The following is a 17,607-nucleotide window of genomic DNA, read 5'->3' on the forward strand; positions in this document are numbered from 1 at the left end:
CATTTTTGAAAATCAGATGTAGGCTCCTTAAGGCACTTACGCCCTTTTGACAAATTTACCTCTATCTTTGAAACATCCTGTCAATTTTCTGAGTATTTATTTTTAACTGAATTGTCTGCTGCCGTAGAATCATTTTATCAATGAACATTTTAATGTGACTGGATTTCACAATTCAAGCTTTTTACCTGAAGAAAGGAGTTCTTGTTCTCCAAGGATTTTCCTGGGAGCTCCCACATTGAACTGGTCCTTAAGTCAGGATTTATCTATAGAAGGACTCTGAGAGAGGTTAGCATTCTTGGGGAAGATTACTGCATAGCACAAAATGCTGTATCAAAATGATAGACATTCAGGGGCTGAAATACTGAGTCATGAATGATTGGACTACTAAATTTCACCGCTAGCAACAACGCCGCACAATTAAACTGATGAACAAACTTGAAGAGAAAAATGCATCTGGAGATAGCAGAGGGGAATTAACCTAGCTAGATAGGGAGCCTGCCTGGGAAATGTATAAGGGAGCATTGGAAAGGGGCAGGGAAAGCAGTTATCTGTGAGAAACTTTCATTGTGGGGACCTGCAGGTCCCTTACTGAATGTGGGTAGCCTGATTCAGTTGCCTACATGAGGAGCCCCAGCAGGGTTTGTAGCAGGTGGCCATGTGGAGAGCCTACAGAGGAGTATTGGAGACACACCAAGTGCCTACAGAGCAGTAAAGGAATCAGGAACATACATGTGGACAGCAAGCAGGGATACAGGGTCAGAGTCAATAGAGATGTTTGAACCTGGACTGAATTTTCAATCAGCTCTTTAATTGTTTTGTTTTATAGCCTTAACTTAGTCAACAGCGATTTTAACTGCTTTGTTTAAAAAACAAAAAACCTGGCTAGTGAAGGAATATTTTTATTCTCGGATATTTTGATGCATCTTTTCCCTCAAAAAAGCCACCTCTGCTCTACAGCAAAGCCTCAGCGAGAACTACTGAAAGATTTGTAAGAGGAGCTGTAACTATTTTTAATAACGCAGCAGTTTTGAAACCAAATCATGGGTTCATCTGTTTCTCCTCCTTGAAGCACCAGAGAGTGGAATTTCCCTCTGAACTATGCAGAAGGATATTTTTAAAGTCTTTTGAAAGTTTGCATGCAAAGTATTGGCATATATTCACTTTGTATCTTGTGCATAATGCTGCGTTAATTATAACTTTTTACTGAAAGATCTATACTGCAAAGAAACCACTGCACCCTAATGCAGTCCTAGAATCTCCATTTGAAATGTAGTTCCTTGAGTCCAGCTGTTGGACTGTATCTGGGTTATACCGTATGTTTCATTTAAACTTGTGACTAACTTATTCCCTCTGGAACTGCTTAGAGATGCAAAGGAAAGGCACTCTCAGTGGGGCTAACTGTCTGCGTAAATATTTTGGGTAGTTTGGTGGTTCTGCTGATTCATTGCTGCCTGAAATAATAGCATCATTATTTGTATTGCCAAGCTCTTTCCTTCACCTTCATTTTCCAGCCGGCCCCCACTAATGCACATTACCCTGCTGTTTCCCGTCGGGCTGGGAGGAGAGTGAAACAGAGGCTGCTGCTTGGTCTGAGAGCCAAAGGCAGACGTGTCAGTAAAGCAGCCGCACTCTGGAAAGAGTTCAAAGTTTATGCAGGAAATGGACAATCAAATTATGGGGGACTCCTATTAATTTTCTCTTGGTGACCTTCATTAGCAATAGTTTTCAATTTATAAATCAAGACCACTTTTTAAAATGCCCATTCTGCGAATTTGAATTTGTGATCCGAATAATTCAGCAGAGTTCTTTCTGCCTCTGACAATAGGCAGTAGATTCTGCAGCTCAGAACTTTGCTGGTAGCTTTGTTGATAATACACAAGGGATAAAAGTTTCCAGTGTGCCCCTCTGTCATTGATAGGAGTAGAACTTGGCTTGTAAGTAAAGTCAACAGATTTGACATGAAGAGATGCTGCACAGAGGGTAACGGTGGAGTAAGAAGTTGCTGGATATTTTTATACCGTAACACGCTGTGCATTGGAGTATTAACAGCATTGTCTTTAGAAAAGTAGCTGGAAATGTGCAGTTGTAATTTAATTTGCTGTCATTTTCCAGCTGCAGATGGGAACTACATGGGGTGAAGTGAAAATTCTGCTGGTTAAATTATGGTTTATTTCTTAGGTTTTAGCCAGCTGAAGGCAGCAAGGTTTTCCCTCTTCTCTTGCTGCATTACTTGCTAATTCAAAACGATGTGCAGGGCTTGGGTTAAAATTGCCAGCTGTGACTTACTGTCACTTGTAAGTAGCAGAGAGCCAGTGACTGCTAAATTGAATCAGTAGCTAATAACTGGCTGAATACTTAGAGATGTTTTGGAATGGTTTCCACCTGTCTCCTGTAAAGGAAGCACTGTGCTCTTAAGGGCACTGTCTTCATACCATCAACTTTCCCTACGTCTTATGGGAGTTTTACCTTGGGACTAAACTGTCAGGTTTGAAACGTCTGGCTTTAGAGTCGAAATGCCATCTTCACATATTTGGGTAGGCCTCGGCTGTCGGCAATGGCTAACGTAGGCACTCTAGCAGCACTAATTAGTGTACAGAGATTCTCTATCCTGTTTCTTTGTAGCTAGATTATTGGGGAGAATATGAAACCTTTTAAAATATTAATTTGTTTAGTGCTGTTCTGTTCCATCCCTTCGCCTCCAAAGGAACGTATGTCCATACGCTGGAAATGCATCCTGCTGCCCAATTAAAAGTGCAGTGTAGTCCAGAGGATTCCATTCCCATCTCACAGGTGTCAAACTCGAGGATCCGATCGCTGGCAGGTTTAATCTGCTCACCTGTGAAGGAAGTCTTTGAATCACAACACGCAGAGTTTCACGGTGGTAGACAGTATAAGACTGTCAGTGAGAGGTTTTAATTAAAACTTTATGAGCTGACGACCTTCAAATACAATGTTTCTTATTTCTGACTTTATAGAGGCCGTATCCTACTTGGAGATGTATTTAGAATGTTGTAGAGGAAAGTAAAGGATATTTTTGTCTAGACAGACTCCTTGTATGCAACTGCCACTTTTTCCCCCTGGCTGACAATACAGTGAGATCACAACAGGGCCCTTGTGCTGTTAAAAATAACTTCCATAGAAACAGATTGAGGCCTCAAGCCTGGATTTCTTTATCTGAGCAGGCTGTACACAAGTGATTTGGGGCGGGAGGAGGAGTTTAAGATACAGGTTTATTAACCAACCTGTCTTTTAAAATCCTATCTTAGTGTTTTCATTTGTGTGTGAATAGGTGTGTGCATGAAAAAGACGTTCTTCCCCAGGGACCACGAAGAAAGGTGCAAAAACCATGAGGAGACTTTAACTTGCCTTCTCCACAACCTGAAATGCCGTGGTGAAGCTACACTTTGTAAACCTGATGTATATTCAGTCTTGGTAAAGTGTGAATGTTTCTGTTGCTCTGGTGCTGTATGATTGGTGCTGGAGAGGAAACGCAGTGCCCTCTCTCGTGGCTAGAGCAGCAATGGGCAGTTAGGGGATCTGGGCTCTAGTCCCAACTTGGCCTTTGACTTGCTGTGTAACTTTGTGGAAGGCACTTCACATCTGTGGCTCCATTCTCTTACAGGAGCAATACTTCTACAAAGGTGGGAAGCACAGCAAGATACGCTGCTAAAATTCACAAACAGCTATAAATGTGGAATACAAAGTATAGCTACTTTTTAAAAATAGACTTGTCGCATTGTGCATTCAGAAAGCATGATTCCTTGAGTCCTGGTGCCAGTGAAGCCATGACAACTTTTGGTATTTAAGGCTTAGAGAATAGTTTTATGTAGCTTTTTTTTTTTTTTTAAGGAATTTTGAGATGTTAATTTCTGCATAGATCTTCTGTGTCTTTCAGTGACCCCAGGACATGGTAGAAGATCAATGGTAAAGTAATACTATTTTTTTATCAGCCTAATCCCATGGAGACAAATTCACTTTGTCCTAGGAAAATAATGCTCAACAATAATTCAGGTTTGGCCTTCTCTGCAATATCCACCATTGACTTTTAATGACCACTGTGATCCAGGAACAGCTGAAGAGAACTTGTAATTAGAGCAAATTCAAGCTGCTCTTAGCCTGCAGTAAAATTCCATTTTTTTAAATAGCTTTTTATTTCATATTAGCAAAGGTCTGATGTGTTATCCCAGAGAGAGTGAGAGCAGTTACCACTGACCTGAAAAGCCATCGTGACTATAAATGTTTCACAGTTTCGCTGAAGTTTTATTGGGTGGGATTTCAAGCATCTATGCTACATAATTCCCCATAGTCAGCCAGTTGCTAGGGTCTTTACTAGGATAGGCAGCAGAAGCTGCCATTTGTCGGGAACATGATTTTGGTCATTAGTCAGGGAACAGAAACCAAAGGGAGCTTTGTCTTCTTGCCTGCCTAACTGAAAGATCTATGCCACTGCTAACTGGGCTTTCAGTGAGCTCTCGTAAGAATGGAATATAGGCAGTCTTGATGCCAGTGTTGACTTACTGTGCCACACAAGGCAGTAGGTAATGGCACACGCTCATCTACCGCAGGGCAAGATGGTAACTAGACAAGCCATGGGAAGGAAGATTTTGACTTGTACGTTCACCACTCTACCTTGTAGACAAGACAGGTCTCCGTTTTCAGAATGCGTTTGATGTAATCTAATGTAGCATCTATTAGCTATCAAGTAAAATGATCTGAGCTATTACGTAGTCACAGTCCAGCAGTGAAGGTACTTCAGTTCCCAGAATTCCAGAAGTACTTTTCTGTGAGGAAAATTTTTTCATTGACTGTGTCATGGTCTTGTAACTTCTGTCTTGACCAGACAGGCTGTTTTAAGGAAAGTGTCATTTTTGTCCCAAGTGTTTTTGGGAGGATAGAAAGGCTAGAATTGTGTGACAAGCTAAAGAAATATCTGAACTTGTTCATAGCCTCTTCCAAGGATTCTGGAAATTAAGAGAATTCTTTTTTCAGTCTTGTGTTGTTGATGCTGGATCATTCTACATACTAAAATTATTCTGGAAACTAGCATTTTTCTCACAATGGACACCCTTTAAAGTGAATTATAGTCAATAAAGGGATTGTAAAAATGATGTTAGATTTCGTTTTTATTCTCCTTCAATGAATCCAGGGCTAATGATCTTAGCCTACAAGTTGAAAGATTATTTTTCTAACTGCTGGTGCCACAAACTCTGTGGAATCTAAAAATCCGCCTGTGTTCTGATTGATCACTGAAGACATTACACTTGTGAATTTGACTTCTTGTGATGTTGCACAAGACAGACTAGAACCCAGCTCAGTCTCCCAGAGCAGTATTGTCTCTGCAGGGCTAATGGGAAATAAGAACTTGGCTTCATAGGTCAAGTGAGCAGCTGTGGCTTCAGTACGCACTAGGAGCAGATATGTTGAGGAAGGCGTTTAAAACTGGACAATACAGGTTTGTTTGCCAATAAGGAATTGGAAATTGTATGTGTCTCCATCGCTAACTTTTCTGACCCTATAAGAAGGCATTATTTATTGTTGATTATAACCCTTTGAGTGCCTAGCACTAAATCTTTAGTGTGCTGCAGAGGATACTTCCTGTCAGGAATAACAGAAGATGGAGCATCGAACAACTAAAACACAGCATAAGATGTAAACTATACATCCCCCGTGTCTTTAGTTCACTGTGGTTCATATTTCACTGTTGCCCAGGCAAGACACACTGCCTGGTCTTTGTGGGATGAGATACTTTAAGCACAGCAGTGCAGTCAGGATGAGGCAGTTCAGGAGGGGGAGGAAAAGGGGTTACTTTCCATGTCACTCTCTATGCTTTGTCCCTATAGAACTGTAGAAGTCATGTGGTTGGCCACAAACCTTTTTGAAACAGTATTTGAATGTTACAGGGCGCACACAGATCCCTCAAGTCCTGCATTTTGCTGGTCAGGGTATATGTACCCTCCCCCTTGCTGTGCAGAGGCAACGTCATGAAGTCAGACAAGCAGCTCTCTGCACTATTACTGGCCTCACATCTGTGTTACATAAACAGTAGTTTCATTACCTTGTGAGTCTTTAATGGACTATAGCTCCACTACAGTGCTATGGTCAACTTTGTTAATGCGGTGTTAGATGAAGATATTCGAGCTCCACATATGGAGAGAGAGTGAAGATTCTGTTTATCTTCACCAGTGCTAACTGACAGTCTGACTTGCTATCAGGTCGTTGCTTTAATTGTTGGCACTTGATTTCTTTCCTATGTCATCTTTCGAAAGCTTGCACACTGAGACACTACTGTTGTAGATAATGTCTTCTGTTTTTCCACTGGAGAGACTTGTTTAGTTTGAAAGGGTCTATCAGTTGCATAAATATCATAGTGTTTATCTAACATTTCAGGTGCACTTAAGCAATGATATTGAATAGATAATTGAGAGCATTAGAAGGAGTGTTGAGTAGTGTGAGATATCCTTACGGAATGTCACCAAACGTGGCAATGTCTCTTGTGCCGTGCCTGATCGTAGTCTCAGGAATGTGGTTTGAAATGAATGAGGATTACTGCATGGCTTTTATAGCTTCTGGTGTGTGTACAGAGAGAAAGTTGGACAGGAAACAACGGTATTTGAATTCAAAATGGAAAGATACATATCTACTGGTGCAGCAGCTCATCCGCTAACCTTTTTGTTGAATGCGGTTGGCTTTTCGTCTATCTTAGCTCTGATGTGTGTGCCATGCGTTGGAGGGACTAATCACTGGAGCAGACCAAGTGGTATGGAATGTGGCTAGAGTGGATTCTCTTTCTGATCTCTTCAGTGCAGCTGTTTAAAGAAGCCAGAGTTAATTTGTATGATAAATAGTGGTATAATACAAGCATGGAACTAGATTTGTGATGACATCTTCCTTATTGATTTGCTTCTTTGGAGGAGACAAGGTTACGAACAAAGAAGCAATTTAGGTGGTTAGCATTGTCTCCGGAGTTTGTCACATCAAATCAATGGGATAGCTGCAGTGTGGCTTACATTTCAACACTACAGAGATCTGGCCTAACTTATTCTGCACTAAATGAGTTGTATTATATTTGTGCTTTGGAAAAGAGCATGTCTTCACCTGAGGATAAGGTATACGTTGATATGGTGGTAACATTTTTAATGGGAGTCAAGATTTTATTAAGGGTGTAGAGATGAGTAGTTTAACTGCTGTCCCTTCTCTGATGCATTTCAACCATCTCAAGCCAGCTCAGCTCAAACAACCCACTATAACTGGTGGCCAAACTTACTGATCCTTCAAGCCGCATACAACAGTCTTCAGAAGTCAGAGAGCCAGGGTGTGCCTGACGGGGGTTGGGGCTTCAGCCTTGTTCCTGCTGAAGCCTCAAGCCCTGGCAGGTGCACCCCTTTGGGCAGAAGCCCTGAGACTCCCCTCCCTGCCGGGTAGAAGCCCTTACCCGGCCACCCCGCTGCAAGGCAGAGGTCCCAAGCTTCCCCCCACCCCCAGTCTGATAGGCAGAAAATGGAGCCACAATTGGGCCACCCCTGCTCTGTAAGACCCCGTGGAAGTGTGACTCTGCAATAACCAGTGTATACAGCATGGTTCAAGCGAAGGAAATTCTCCAGGGTCCTTTGCAAGAAATATTCAAACACAAGGAGGGCTTAATCCATTGAGGAGGAACTGGCTTCTAGATATGTGAATCCAGGTGATGTCTGTACAGAATAGTTCTCGCTGCATTTTTAACTCCATGAGCACGTTCTGCGTAGGGGAACCCTTATTTACATCTGTGCAACCTAACGTCAGTGGCCTTACATAGGTATTGCCTGAGGGCAGGATCTGGCCTGAAGTCTTTAGCTGGGAAATCACATAGTCTGGCTTCATGTGAGATAATGAGGTTTTTATAGAGAAAACCACTGTAATAAATACGTAGATCCCAAACTGCACACAGTCTTCTAAATTAAGAGCAGTCTTATAATGAATTTGATACATAGAAAGCCACTGTAACCCCTTCAAATTGAACTGCAAAGCATTTTAAGGAAAAAAAGTTTAAGATCCCAATTTCTAATATACTATGTGCAAATGGGATTACAAATACATTGGCATTTAGAAATAGCTGCTCTCCCGTTCCTTGCTGATTCCCCTGGCTGTTTAATTTCACTCCAGCAAATATCCTCATGCCTAAAACAGATTAGGGAGTGCTAGACAAACACATTTTCTTGAATTTTGTGTTCTGTTTATACCTTGCATTCATTAAATGTAAACTGATTTAAAGCAAGCGCTGAGAGTAAGCAGGTTAGACATAAAATCAGTGTATTGTAATCTGCTGTTCCAGGACTGTGCAACATGAATTCTTGGGGGTGGAGATAAGGGGGACTTCTTTGCAAAGAAGAGTTTGAGCGGGAATTGGTAACATTGGTTTTTATCATCCACCAGCTTTTTTCAGTGGTACGAACCATAAGACTGTTAAAGGTTTAACAGCAGGAAGTTAGTGGCTTTTGTCTCTGAGGCCTGGAAATCTGGGAAAGTTTGTTCGTGAGGCTGGAATGGGAAGAGAAACCGAGTGAGGCAGGATTTAACCATTGATCGGTATCCTTAATGAGCACCTGCCCTTTCCATCAAACGTCGGTTCTGTCCCAGTACTTCCTCTGTTTTAAATGCTACACCAGTGTCTGAGAATTAGTGAAGTCAATGTGGTGTCTCAAAGTCTAGTGAGAGTTATTTAGAGAAGGTGAGGGAGAGGTTAAGTTAGCAACTTGGAATTCAGTTGAACTAAAACCTAGAGGCCAATGACTGACTTGAGTCTAGGTCTTCTAGCAGATTGTGCCTCACTCCTAAGTAGTGTTGCCCTTGGAAGGTCCAGCCAGCTAAGCTGTCTGGCTGTGGAGATCTGCCTGAGGCTTCGCAAAGGAAATCGGCAGCCTGCCAGTACAGTGTGCTCTGGGTCAGCCCTTGTAGGGGATGAACTGCACATGAGCAAATCTCCTCTTTGAAAGCTTGCGTCATGCTTAAAAGAAAAAAAGTCCCTGGAGATGCAAAGGTGGTGCTGGCTAGGGGAGGAAAGCGAAGTCTCACTTGGTCTCCGTGAAGTCTGACTTCCTCCAGAGCCTATACAGCTGACGCTTGAGTTGAAATAAAGCGAGAGCACAGTTAATGTCACCAACAGCTGCTGCTGGGCTGTTTGTATTCTCTCCGAGACTATATGCACTAAAATATATACATGAACTATGCAGTCTGAAAGTGGAACAAATTGACAAAATTGCCTGTCCCCAGAAGACTTGATACCTAGACCATTCAGACCACCACATGTAGGCTCACATACCAGCCACTCATAGGTATGTGTCTAGGTAAAATGGCATGTTTTGCAGATTCATGTGACCCTTACAGGCTAGTGGGAACCAAATCTAGTGGCGATGACAGTGCTTTAATGGATTGCCTGCAATAAAATCAGCTCCTTTGTAGCCAGCCCTAAGCCAACTTCGTCAAGCTGGAGTCAACAGCTGCAAACTCGTTGCTAGGTCTGCACTTTGAAGTGTGGGAGCTAGGGGAGAAGACAGAAGAGTCCTGATGCAAAGTTTGTTTCCAGCACAGGGTGGAGAAGTGGAAATGTTTTCAGGATAGTTGATTGATGAAGGGCAGAAAATAAGCGTTTAATTGGAAGTTACAGTAGCACTTAACAGTAGCTATTGATGTTTATCGAAGTGTCTGCAGTTTGTATTTCCGGGTAGGTGAAATTGCTAAATATAGAGCAAAGGCTATGGTGCTTGAGTTACTGGTTGTTCCTTATTATTGAGCCCAATAAAAGCACATTGTCCTAAGATTAGTACAGAAATACAAAAGATGCATTGGGCTGCTTGGATTAACTTAATTTAGTGCATCAGACCAACCCTGTTGGTGGTTAAAAGTTGCTGGCTTGCTGCTGTGATCTACAGTGCTTTTTTCTGTATTTCAGTTGGCCCGGCGCTGAAGAATGAATCAGAATTTCAATGACTTGTTCAGGCTGTAATACGTTTAGTTAAAGATGTTGCCAACTGAACTAGTTTGCTTTTTTAACATGTTAGATCATTTTTATTTTATCTGGGGCAAGGCAGAGAGTAACCTTTGGCTTGACGCTTTGGACATTGAAAAGGGTTTATTTAGCAAAACTCATTTTATAAAAATGTTACCAAAGAACAACAGGTGCCAACTTACCTGATGTTGGAAGCCCAGGTTCTTTGTCGCATGAAGAAAATGTACCGTTCATGATAGCCGTCCACAGGCAATTCTTCATTTGGCTGAGTGTTCCAGATGTTAGAGCTGGGCTTATTGGCGGCAGGATGGAGGTCCCTTCAGCACTGCTCCTGTTCGCAAGCTTACATGAGGAGATTAAAGTTGGCCTATCTGGGTTTGTGAGGACACAACTAACCAGCCAAGTCCATCTTCCCACTGACTTTATCACTTCGGTTCCCCTACCATGGCTTTTCATTCCAGACAGGATCATTTGGAGTCCCACTGACTCTTTGGTTGCGAGGTAGGGTCTGGTGTGCCAGATCGATCAGCTATTGCTTCCCGGTCTGAGGTTAGGCAATAATGTATCCGAGTCCGTGCTGCTATTCATCCTCATTGATTGCGTGATAGGATTAGCCAGTTAATATTGTATTTTTGCAGGTGATAAAGTAAGAGCGATCAGACTGGGTCAGACTAATGGTCCATCTAGCCCAGTATCTTGACCGTGGCCATTACCAGAGCTTTAAGAGAGTGTACAGAAGAGGGCAGTTGGAGTGATCCACCCCCTTTTCCTCTCCAGGCTTCATTTTGGCTAACAGCCACTGATGGACCTGTCCTTCATGAACTTACTCAGTTCTCTTTTAAACCCAGTTACATTTTTGGCCTTTACAACATCCCCATGCAACATGTTCCACTGGTTAATAGTGCGTTGTCTGAAAAAAGGTTGGTATGAAACCTGCTGCCTATTAATTTAATCGGGTGACTCCTGGCTTTTGTATTGTGGAAAAGGGTAAATAACCCTTCTCTATTCACTTTTTTCCACACCATTCGTGATTTTACAGACCTGTGTGGTATCCCCTTAGTCGTCTCTTTTCTTATCTGACCAGCCCTAATCTTTTTAGTCTCTCCTCACACAGAGGCCATTCCATACCCTTGATCATCTCTGTTGCGCTCTTCTGAACCTTTTCCAGCTCCACTATATCCTTTTTGAGATGGGGTGACCAGAAGTGGTTACAGTATTCCAGGTGTGGGCAGACCATGGATTTATATAGTGGCCTTATGATATCTTCTGTCTTATTTTCTATCCCTTTCCTAGTAGTCCCTAACATTCTGTTTGCCTTTTTCTTCAGTGCTGCACATTCAGCAGACACTTCAGAAAACTGTCTCCTGCTTTCTGCTGCAAGGCAAGCATCTGAGCTAACCTGTTTCCTTAGGTTATTCTGAATGTCTCTTCCTGATGTCCACCATTCACAGCACAGCCTTTCGCTGTCTTTACAGAGCCAACAGGGTTCATTTTTGATGTGCAGTCCAACACCGTGATGGCCCAAGGAGGAACCTTTGAAAACATGAAGGAGAAGGTAAGAGTTACTATGGGCAATTCTGTAGCTTTCCTTTGGCAGTGGAAGTGCTAGTGAAAGTGCCTCTCTTAGCTATTAATTGAGACATGGGGGAAAACATTCACTGACTAAAGTTTTGTTTTGACAGTTTTGCTCTCCAAGATGCATTGTCCTGGCCTATTAAAACCATATCCAAGCGATCCCATGTTCCATACAGTATAATACCCTTTGATGCAAGCTTAGCAGTTACAGTGATGGTACAAAGAAAGTAAGCAAGTGGCAAAGATGTGACTCCTTGTTCCTCTCTTCCAGATCAGTGCAGTGCGTGCTGTGGTCCCCAACAGGAGCAACAATGAAATCATCCTGGTGCTACAGCACTTTGATAACTGTGTGGATAGAACAGTGCAGGCCTTTATGGAAGGTAACGATCTCCAGTTTCGTCATCTGGGTAACTGGGCTTTAGCGACAATGTTTACTGCGAGTTTTGTTTAGAAATAGCACGTCTTTTCAGCAGGCACTGTACAGCTTTCAGGAAAGGGCCATATGCTATTTTTATACAGTATGTATACTTTGTGACTGGGGACTCTCTCAGATCTTCTCTGCAAAGTATCCAAGTACGGACTCTTCCCAGATTGGCTTTCCTGGGAGACAATCCAAAGATGTTCCTCTCGGCCTTCCCATCATTTTATTCAGAATCCGCCCCATTAGGTTTTAAGAGAAAAAAAGACAGTTACTTTGTACCAAACAATACCTAATCCAGGAGATATCAAGTATTTAACCATTGCATTTCTTGCTCATGTGCACAAGAAAAGGGATGTCTGCATCAATGTTGGGGTAGTTCTCTCCTCCCTTTTGAAACATGCTTATGTATCGGGATCAGGTGGCATATTGCATCTGGTCGAGTTCCTACCTTGTAGGACAGGAGGTGTTCACCAATGAAACGGTCTTTTTGCACTTCTTGTCTGTTTCTTGTACTAACCCACACTCACCGCATGGTGCTTTGCCTCTGGCTAAGAGAACAGATGGGTTGTGCAGCTACTCCTAATGCCTGGAACAACTTTATAGAATTGTCCTTGGGGAGGAGAGAGCCGTATAAACCCTCTGACCTGGACTGAATCCCTGTTTAGTCCAAGTTCCAACACGGCCAAAGTCTTTAGCGTGGCAGTGCTGATAGGGGGGTTGTTACCTGGAAGCAGCCAGCACAGCACAGAACGTTATATGGGCGGAGTCATTCTGATCAGTGGGATATTCCCAAAGCAGAAACGAAACTGATCCTTTCATTTAATCAGCTAAGAGAATTGAAACGTAACTTCTTTACGTCATTAGCTGCAGGACACATTCCAGCTGGCTGTAGATATGAAGACTCCCTGGGTTTTGTATGGCATGAGTGTAAGAGAGTGTGAAGCATTTTCCAGTGCTTATCGTAAGTTTCATTTCAGGCAATGCCAGCGAAGTATTGAAAGAATGGACAATAACAGGCAAGAAAAAGGTAACCTTTAAAATGTGCTTTAACTTACTTTGCTGGGATCTATATCACCCTGGCATTTTCTTCTTTAACGGCTCCGGGGCATGTTAGAGACCCAACCTCCTTTATAATTCCATGCTAAATCATGAAGAACAAGGAAAGAAACCGCAGGGAAAAGATAGATATGTTGCTGTGGGCAGAATTGCCTCACATGAGGTAGTCACCAGTCCGGCTAGTCTAACTTACCGCTGAGGTGAAATGCTTTATCTGATGACTTCCCAAGAAGGTTTGAACCCCTCCCCTCCCAAAACACCATAATGCACTTAGTTCAGTTCTACGGTGTAATATTGATGACACTGCCTTGCAGAATCACCATGAAAATTTCCTACCTTGGCCACAAATTGTCCTCCCCTGCCCTTTGCCATGACGATGAAAACACTGCTACATGCTGGTCTTCCTCCCTCCCATCCCACCCCCACGCTGGGGGAGAAGTTGTCATTCGCTTTGCTTGTGTTCAGCCTGTTCTGTGTGTCCCGTCATGAACCTTTGGCTCTGAGCAGCCTCTGTTTTGATGCCCTTCTCCTTTGCAACACATGTTTTGCTCATTGATGGTTTTGCCTGCTGGTCTGTTCAGAGCCCTACACAAACAGTTAACTTAGGAGGGTTTCACTTGTTTTTTCAGGTTTCAGAGTAACAGTAACTTATTTTTTCAGTGAGTAATGCCATCATATCGAAGTACACTACAGTATAAGAATTTAAGCTATGATCATGCCAAACTACTCTCACTAAATAACCAACAAGCACTAAGGCGCAAAACAAAATACTATAGCTCTGATGAGCAAAAAGTGTAGGAGACGTGGAGGAAGCGAGAGGGAGTGTGTGAGGGGTCCTGTCCAAGGGCTGATGGTGGGTAGAGCAGCCTCTAGAACGGTGTTGAGTCACTTCTTAGTGGCGGGTAGGTGTGGGCTGAGGCAGGGGATGTGGGATCACCTCCTGGGTCACCATCACCCAGCAGGATTAACCGCGAGGAGGTAGACTGGAATGTCACTGCTGTGTAACTGATACGAAAGGCAGCGTTCATCTGGTAACGGGGGCATGGCTTCCCCCGCGCACCGCTGCAGGGGATAGTGCACTCACACCTCATTAATACCAGGCTATCTCTTCTCATTGTTGAGTAAATCCCTCCTGCGTTTATAGGATTGGCAGAAAAAGCATTTAATTCAGCGATTCCTGGGCAGTAAGCACAAAATGAGTTTTCCCTTCAGGAATTAAGCTTAACCTGTTTTTTGTGGGATGGGTATTTAATCCTTAGAACAAAAAGAAGAAAACGAAACCCAAACCTCCAGTTGAAGCAAGCCTGGGCCTCCCAGATCCTGGTAAACTGGCATCCACTGAAGGGGAACAGTCTGCAGCTTCCTCTGAGAAGGGCGGGATTAATGGTTACCATGTCAATGGCTCGGCCAATGATACGGAGTCTGTGGACTCGCTCAGTGAAGGCTTGGATACGCTTTCAATAGATGCCAGAGAGTTAGAGGATTGTGAATCTGCCACACCTGACATGCCCGATGGAACAGGTTAGACTTTCGAAAGTATTGTAGGAATTGAACAGCTCGGTAATTTGTCAAACAGCTATTTTCTCCCTTCTGTTGCTGCTGCCTTTCTCTGTGCCAGTTCTGAATACGGAGGTTTTTTAAAATAGCATTAACTCTTTGGCTGTGTAAATACTCTGTTTGCTTTCCACTCTTTGGCAGTTGTCCCAGAAAGAAGGGCTGCTCACCCTGTTGATTTAAGTTTTGGTGGGAAGGGGGCTGTTGAGGCTGGAGTACTTTCTATGCTCTCTGTTTCAGCTTTGTTTGTTTCTTTCTTTCTTTCCCTGAACTCACTTGCTTTTCTACAGCAGTGTCTGAGCTAGACAGTGGAATAATGGACTTTGAGCCAAAGTCACCCGTAATGCACTCTTCCCAGAACCCTCCATCTGTCAGGCCACAGCCAGAGCAGAGGAATGCCAGCAAGTCTCTGTCTAGGTCCACGGCAAGCAATCAGATGTCTGCTTCCTTGTCTCCAGCGATGCTGGAAGATGTTCCGGTTTCTTCTTCAAACAAGAAGTTAGGTAAGGCCTCGAGGACTTGCATGCGCTTGAGTTATAAAGCTGGTTACCTCCAGCAGGGGTCTGTGGCCACCTCTCTGGTTGTACTGCCCAAATGTAGCTGGTTGCTGGTGGATGGAGAGGCACACTAGCATCTTTTTTATTATCTGGTAACTGGTAGTGCACTCTCCTCTCTGCACAGCTGGAGTCTTGACAGCAGTTTAGCTGTAATGCCTGAAGCACCAAACCCATCTCTACAGCAGGGGTAGTAGATAAGCAGTCAGTCACGCTGCATGTGCTTAGCCTGTTTCTCTGTGTGCCCCATCATAGAGCCTTGAGCCTGTGTGCTCTTTCTCCTCCTCCGTGAGAGTTTGTCTAGGAGCCAAAGCTTCCCAGAGACTCCGTTACAAGAAACGACAGCCTCTGGTTATTTTTCCTTCCTTCTGTTTTCTCCACCTCTGTTCTCTTGTCTCGTCAGCAGGAAGGACCTCTGAGACCCCAATTTTAAACACCATTGTTATCCTCTGCTTTAGTGAGATAAGAACATCCGGCCCCTAGTGCTGGTAGTTCACCTTTTTGCTGTAATGAGGACCATAATGAGCCGTTGCTAATTTAGCTTGTCAGGGGGTGATGGCAGTCAGGGAGCTGCAGAGACGCACATAGGCATGGTGATCTGCTCTGTTGGAGATCTGAAGTGTAGAGAAAAATTTTTGTAACAAATAGCCAAGCCTTTCATCGCTTTTTCTTTCAGAGGAAATCGCTCTCTGCGTGGATTTGATTTAGCTTCTAAAAGATTTCCCTTCCCCTGTAAACTTTATTCACAACTGGACAATTTTTCCATATGATTCAGTGCTTCTGCTTGCTATTCCTTGAGGTGGGCTTCCATTCAGTCGTCCCCAACCTGTAGCAAAGGAGCGACACACAAGAGATGCATTAGATTTCTCCTGTGTATGAAAAGCCAGTGACACATCTGTGTTCTCAGCTGTAAGGAGGAGATTTCATAAGCCCAGAAAAACTTCCACCTGTGGAAAACTCTGCAGCTGTCCAGACTAAATCCAGTGTTTTTGTAACAGGAAAAGGCAGAGGGGAATTTAAAGCCAAGCAGTCTGTGGTTTTGAAATGAACTGAAAGACTCCTTTATGATTTATCACAATCTGGAAGGTTTTATAAGCTAACGTGCTTGGCTTTTTTTTTTTTTTTTATGTTATTTTCTGTCGATAGGTTCAAATATTGAAAAATCAGTGAAGGACCTCCAGCGTTGCACAGTCTCATTGGCACGGTATCGGGTTGTGGTTAAAGAGGAGATGGATGCCTCCATTAAGAAAATGAAGCAGGCCTTTGCTGAACTGCAGAGTTGGTAAGTAGACTAGGAAGAGATCCAACCATTAGGAATTAGGAGACCTAATGTTTTACCTCCTGGATCGCTCATTTGTCTTTTCCCCCTGCCCCGAACACTGCACATCAACCTTGTTAAGGAATAAACACGAATTCTAGGTGCTGGCATCTGCAACATCTGTATCCGCCTAGGGCCTGCTGTACCTTAGTACTCCTGCCCTCCCAGGCTACAGCCTTCATACGGCCCACACTGGAGCCACTGTACCACGTGTGCCTTAGACCCACCCGAGCCGTATGCAAGGCTTCAGTCCGTCTGTTTTAAGCCATGACTCTCTGGTGCTGGAATTGACAATAGCAGCACCCTGTCAGCACTACCCCGATGTCCAGGCCAACACACACACTCTTTTAGACACTGATAATCTGAGGAAATTCACAGGCAAAATATTTAAGGTATTTATCTTAATCCTACCAATTATTGCAGGAAACGTGGTAAGAGAATTCTGTAGTTTTCTTCAAAAATATAAATGTTGGGGCTTGGTGGTAATTCCATGTTAAGGGTAGTGTGACGGGTGTGGAGGGAAGAAACCCAGTGGAAGAGGAGAAACGCACATGAGAGATCATCCCACACAACCTTAACTTTGCCCCCTCCCAGGCCAGCCTTCCACACTATGGAACTGATACACCTTATATGTATCATAGCCAGGGCCGGCTCCAGGCACCAGCCTGGCAAGCAGGTGCTTGGGGCGGCTGCTCCGGAGAGGGGCAGCACATCCAGGTATTCGGCGGCAATTCGGCGGACGGTCCCTCACTCTGCCTGGGAGCAAAGGACCTCCCGCCGAATTGCCGCCGCAGATCGCGATCACGGCTTTTTTTTTTTAATTTGTTTTGGCTGCTTGGGGCGGCCAAAACCCTGGAGCCGGCCCTGATCATAGCTATGTTATTGAAGGACTTATTTTAAGATGATGCCCTTTTAAGCTGATAGTACCTATTACACTAGCTGTCTGTGCTGAGTCTGTCATAATTTTTTGAGGAATTGCCCTACCTGATGGTCCCAAATAGGGTCAGTTTTGGTGAAGAAATGTTAACAACTCACTGGAGTGAGTAACATTGTTTGACAGGCAGCTAAATATAACTCTTGTGATAAGGGATGAGAGTAGATTTCTATGGCAGGCTTGCAGATGTGTTAAAACCTGTCTGGTGACTGA

General features: G+C 43.6%; 1 protein-coding gene across 3 annotated transcripts in view; it reads left to right on the forward strand.

Moving 5' to 3' along the window:
• The window catches only part of SPATS2 (spermatogenesis associated serine rich 2), a 46,839-nt gene that overhangs the window by 11,953 nt on the left and 17,279 nt on the right, over positions 1 to 17,607 (forward strand). For 2 of the 3 annotated variants that reach the window (XM_034792210.1, XM_034792209.1), the window contains exons 3-8: positions 11,458 to 11,537; positions 11,829 to 11,937; positions 12,956 to 13,005; positions 14,294 to 14,555; positions 14,879 to 15,091; positions 16,289 to 16,424. In XM_034792210.1, coding sequence (XP_034648101.1) covers positions 11,458 to 11,537; positions 11,829 to 11,937; positions 12,956 to 13,005; positions 14,294 to 14,555; positions 14,879 to 15,091; positions 16,289 to 16,424 — 850 coding nt within the window. The remainder of the gene's footprint in view (positions 1 to 11,457; positions 11,538 to 11,828; positions 11,938 to 12,955; positions 13,006 to 14,293; positions 14,556 to 14,878; positions 15,092 to 16,288; positions 16,425 to 17,607) is intronic. The other variant, XM_034792211.1, reaches the window with a different exon arrangement.

This window comes from Trachemys scripta, chromosome 16 (assembly GCF_013100865.1).
Source record: "Trachemys scripta elegans isolate TJP31775 chromosome 16, CAS_Tse_1.0, whole genome shotgun sequence".
In the NCBI taxonomy this organism is placed as follows: Eukaryota; Metazoa; Chordata; order Testudines; family Emydidae; genus Trachemys; species Trachemys scripta.